This window comes from Adiantum capillus-veneris, chromosome 17 (assembly GCF_014529385.1).
Source record: "Adiantum capillus-veneris isolate H3 chromosome 17, ASM1452938v2, whole genome shotgun sequence".
In the NCBI taxonomy this organism is placed as follows: domain Eukaryota; kingdom Viridiplantae; phylum Streptophyta; class Polypodiopsida; order Polypodiales; family Pteridaceae; genus Adiantum; species Adiantum capillus-veneris.
The window spans coordinates 16,815,015-16,819,288 of NC_140947.1; the positions used below are offsets into that span (position 1 = coordinate 16,815,015).

The following is a 4,274-nucleotide window of genomic DNA, read 5'->3' on the forward strand; positions in this document are numbered from 1 at the left end:
CGCCTGGACAGATATGATGCCCGTGCGAGTTCGAGACTTCTGTTGGGTTTTTTGGGTAGGCATGCATAGAGGTGGGCTATGGAGCAAAACCAGATCTACAATGATTCCGGGCTAATAAAATCAAAGAAGAGCGAGTAATGCAAAATTGGTCGATTAGATCTGTGTGAGAGAGAAGAAGTGAGTAAGAAGAAGAAAAGACGCTTTTTGGACTCTTGAGATTATGCACTCTAAACTTGAACATCTTTTGTGTGTGAGAGAGAGGGAGGTTCAAAAAAGTGAGTCTAGTTTATAAGGCTGAGCTATCTTATGGTTGTGTGATTTCTCTCTCTCTTTCTATGTAGCATGGAGTTTCAAAATGACTTTGACCGTATTAAAGAGATAATTATTTATTTGCCACAACTAGCCTATGGTCTCTCAAAATGGATAGTAAGAAGTTGTAAATCAAGAGGAAAGTGCATTCACTGTAACAACTCTCTAGAAAAAGGGACGGGCTGGATGCGATCCAACTCGCTACGAGATCGCGGCCGTCCGTTTTTTTTTTCCTTTTCAAACTCCATCTTCTACGTCATGCTGCAGAAGTGGGCGCATGTTTTCTGCGATTTCCTGTGATATTTCTCGCAGGCAATCGGGGCTTTTTGAGGCGACCACCTGCAGCAGTTTTGGGATATAGGCGAGGATTTAGGGCCCTCAAGAGCGGACATTTCTGAGTGCGCTTTTGCGCTGCATTCACAGCGTGCGTCTTTTGTTGCAGTTTTCTTTCCCAATTCGACCAGATCTGTCGACATGGGCACCGAGAAAGAGCGTGAGAGCCATGTCTATATGGCGAAGCTTTCCGAGCAAGCCGAGCGTTATGATGGTGAGCCTCTTGCTAAACTATGCTTGAATTAAGTCACTTGGTATTGAGATTGATTAGAGGATTATTCATTTGGGGATGTGTGTTCTTGGAGTGGTACACGATGTGGAAGCACAAGTGTGTGTAGGTTTTTTAAGTGCACACACTATTGCATCATCCCCAAGTTTTAACAGCTTTGAACAACAGAGTGAGCCATGCATTTGTGATTTTGCAAGTCGGGCAAAGCAACTGGAGAGAACTTGAGATCCTTGAAGCATGATTTTCCTTGGCTACAAGGACTTTACCACGATTTAAACTTCCTCGAAAACCCCATAGCAGCATATACGATCTCCACGGCTAAGTGGTATACGAAATCCAACTTTTAGTATGCAACCATCAAATATACGTCGCATATGTTGGATTTTGCTTACCTCGGACGAGGAGGTTGCACATGATTTGGGGTTTTTGAGGAAGCTTAAATTTTGTTGAAGTCATTGTATCTCAAGATAGTCGTTTTGCAAAGATCTCAAATTTTTTCTGCATGTTTTGCTCAACTTGTATTTTGCAACAGATTTCTGGCCTTTGGATATGCAAGGTCATTTTGCCATTATAGACTGCTGATGTAGTTTGCTAGTTGAATAGCGATGGCTGATATTGCTGTGAAGTATCACTGTTGATGTGTATATGCACAATATTCTTGAGATGACACTCTTACTGCTATTTGTTATGTGTGTTGTTGAAATCTGAAAACTTTTGATATGACATTTGAAGCCCTGATCTCCCATGGTCTTATTTTCCCTTTTTTTGGGGTTTGTGTAGAAATGGTGGAATCTATGAAGAAGGTTGCAAAGCTAGATGTAGAGCTTACTGTAGAAGAAAGGAATTTGCTTTCTGTGGGCTATAAGAATGTTATTGGTGCGCGTCGGGCGTCTTGGAGGATTTTATCGTCGATAGAACAAAAAGAGGAGGCCAAGGCAAATGAACAGAATGTCAAACGCATAAGAGATTATCGGCAGAAGGTGGAGGAAGAATTGGCGAAAATTTGTAATGACATATTGATGATAATTGATGAGCATCTTATTCCTTCTTCAGGCAGTGGAGAGTCTACCGTTTTCTACTATAAGATGTAAGGCTTGTATGTTTTGACAGCAGCGGATTAAATCATCAAAGTCTAGCTGTTGGAGTCTCCCAAGGCGCTCAATTGTTTTGGGAATTTTATTGTCTTCCTTGCAGGAAAGGTGACTACTTCCGATATCTGGCGGAGTTCAAGACTACCAATGAGAAGAAAGAAGCTGCGGATCAGTCGTTAAAGGCCTATCAGGTGAGCTAATGCTTGCTTTTATTGGAGCATCGGGAGCATGCTTAGGTAACATGAAGAAAAAGGTCTAAGCATGTAGTGATTTCTTCAGCTTGCGACTTCTTCAACGTTTAGCTTGATCTGTCTATTTGTGTGTCGCAGGCAGCATCGAATACGGCTGGAACTGATCTTCCTCCTACGCACCCGATTCGGCTTGGCCTGGCCTTGAATTTCTCTGTCTTCTACTACGAGATCATGAACTCTCCAGAGAGGTAAGGGAGCAAGGTCCATTTGTGGAGCTGCCATTGGGGGTAAATCTGTTTACTGATGATCTATTTTGTTTTATCTGCAGAGCTTGTCACCTCGCCAAACAGGCGTTTGATGAAGCAATTGCAGAGCTTGATGCGTTGAGTGAAGAGTCTTACAAGGATAGCACTCTGATTATGCAGCTTTTGAGAGACAATTTGACACTTTGGACTTCAGATCTTCCTGAGGATGGAGGTATGGATGGTCCTCGTTCGAGTTTGATTTATCAAGACATACAGCAGTTGGATTTTTTTTTTGAATTTAAAAAATTTATGGGGAGGGCATCTCTCATCAATAGTGGTGTAATTGTTGACTGGTGTTTCAGGAGAGGACCAGATCCGAATGGAGGACTCGAGCAAGGTGGAAAACGCAGAGGTGAATTGACCTTTCTTTGAAAGACTCAATACTTGATAACCATCCACTTAAAAGTTCTTTGTGTTTTATGTGTTTGCACTGTGTACACATCTGTCTGCCTCATACAGCTTGCACATACACTCACATCTTCTTTCTTTTCACAACATATGTCTGCCATTAGAAATGCGCGTGTGCGTGCGCCGCACACACATGCACATGCCCACATCCTGTTTGTTCGTCTTCCTGTTTGTTAGACCTTTCATAGATTATTTCCCACCAAACCATCATTTTTAAAGTAAATAATGGTGTGTTTTTATTTATTTTTTGTTTAGAATCAAGTAAGGTGATTTTAGTTTTTCTTCTTTATCTGTTGTCTTGTGTGCCTTGCTTTTGCGTTCCTATGAGTGTTTTACCTCTCTTATAATTCGTCAGACCTTTCTGACATTACGAAGGTATATTTATGCGCCAAACTTTATAGGCCACATTTTTTCTTCTTTTTGTATGCTAGTTCCCAGGCCATACTTAATTTGTAGATTATTTTTTTCACCATTCCTAGTTGGTTACCCAAATTTTTCATTAGTGGAACCAACCTGCAGTGACTGCCTTATACATGTTTTTTGCCTGCATAAGGGCTTAATGAGGCCCAGAAACTCTTGGGAGCAATTGTGGATCTTTGGATAAAGCTTGTCGATTAGTGCCACGCGGCAAGTTAATGATGGCAAACTTTTTTTTCTTCCTATCCTAAGTACCACACATGCACGCATGCGCACGTGCACACACACTTTCTCATCCTCTTATGTAGGTCATTCTGACTTTTCACCACCTTGTTTTGGCAGTGACCCAACTCTTCCTCTGCACACAACGGTTTCTAGATGCAAAGTGTGACAGGTGGTGCAGTCGGGCTCTTTGTGCATTAATTGTCTTGTATTGATTATATGGCCAAACTTTCTACCTTGGTCTTGTTAGAAATGGGAAATGTGGTGTCACAAATTTCAAAAGAAAATTTCTATTGTAGACATGCAATCTGCTTTCTAAGTTATCTTCTCCTAGTGCTTTTCCTGATGGGTGAATGCTGAGCCTACATTGCATCTCTGGGGCTTTTATAGAAACTCATTCCGCAAACCTTGGTTCTTTTGCGTGTGCGTGTGTGCGTGCCAGGGGTGTGCGTGTGTGTGGGCCAGGGGTGGCGCCTTGTATAGCAATACTGTGCATGTTGGAGCTAATGGTTAAACTACCAGTTTATACTTCTCTTGGTTGAGACGTGAACTTGGCCCAGTGTCATAAATGTTTCATGGTTTCGGCCGTTTGGAGGTTTCTAAGTTTTGTTTCATGATTTCTTCCGTTTCGAGGTTTTTTAGTTTCGCGGGGCTTACAAAAAGCAAAACAGGTTTTTTTTGTGTGTGTGTGTGTGTGTGCGGGTGCGGTGGTGGCTTGCGTAATACGCATATTCATTGATGTATGTATGTGTATGGGCATAGGCAGTCA

General features: G+C 42.0%; 1 protein-coding gene across 1 annotated transcript; it reads left to right on the top strand.

Annotated features, from left to right (window-relative positions):
* Positions 1-554: 554 nt before the first annotated feature.
* LOC147436861 (14-3-3-like protein GF14 iota) lies at positions 555-3,851 on the top strand. Its single transcript, XM_086486256.1, has 7 exons — positions 555-856; positions 1,652-1,958; positions 2,066-2,153; positions 2,292-2,401; positions 2,482-2,630; positions 2,761-2,810; positions 3,626-3,851. The coding sequence occupies exons 1-7, from the start codon at positions 784-786 to the stop codon at positions 3,626-3,628; spliced, it is 780 nt and encodes a 259-aa protein (XP_086342382.1). The 5' UTR covers positions 555-783; the 3' UTR covers positions 3,629-3,851.
* The last annotated feature ends 423 nt before the right edge of the window (positions 3,852-4,274 follow it).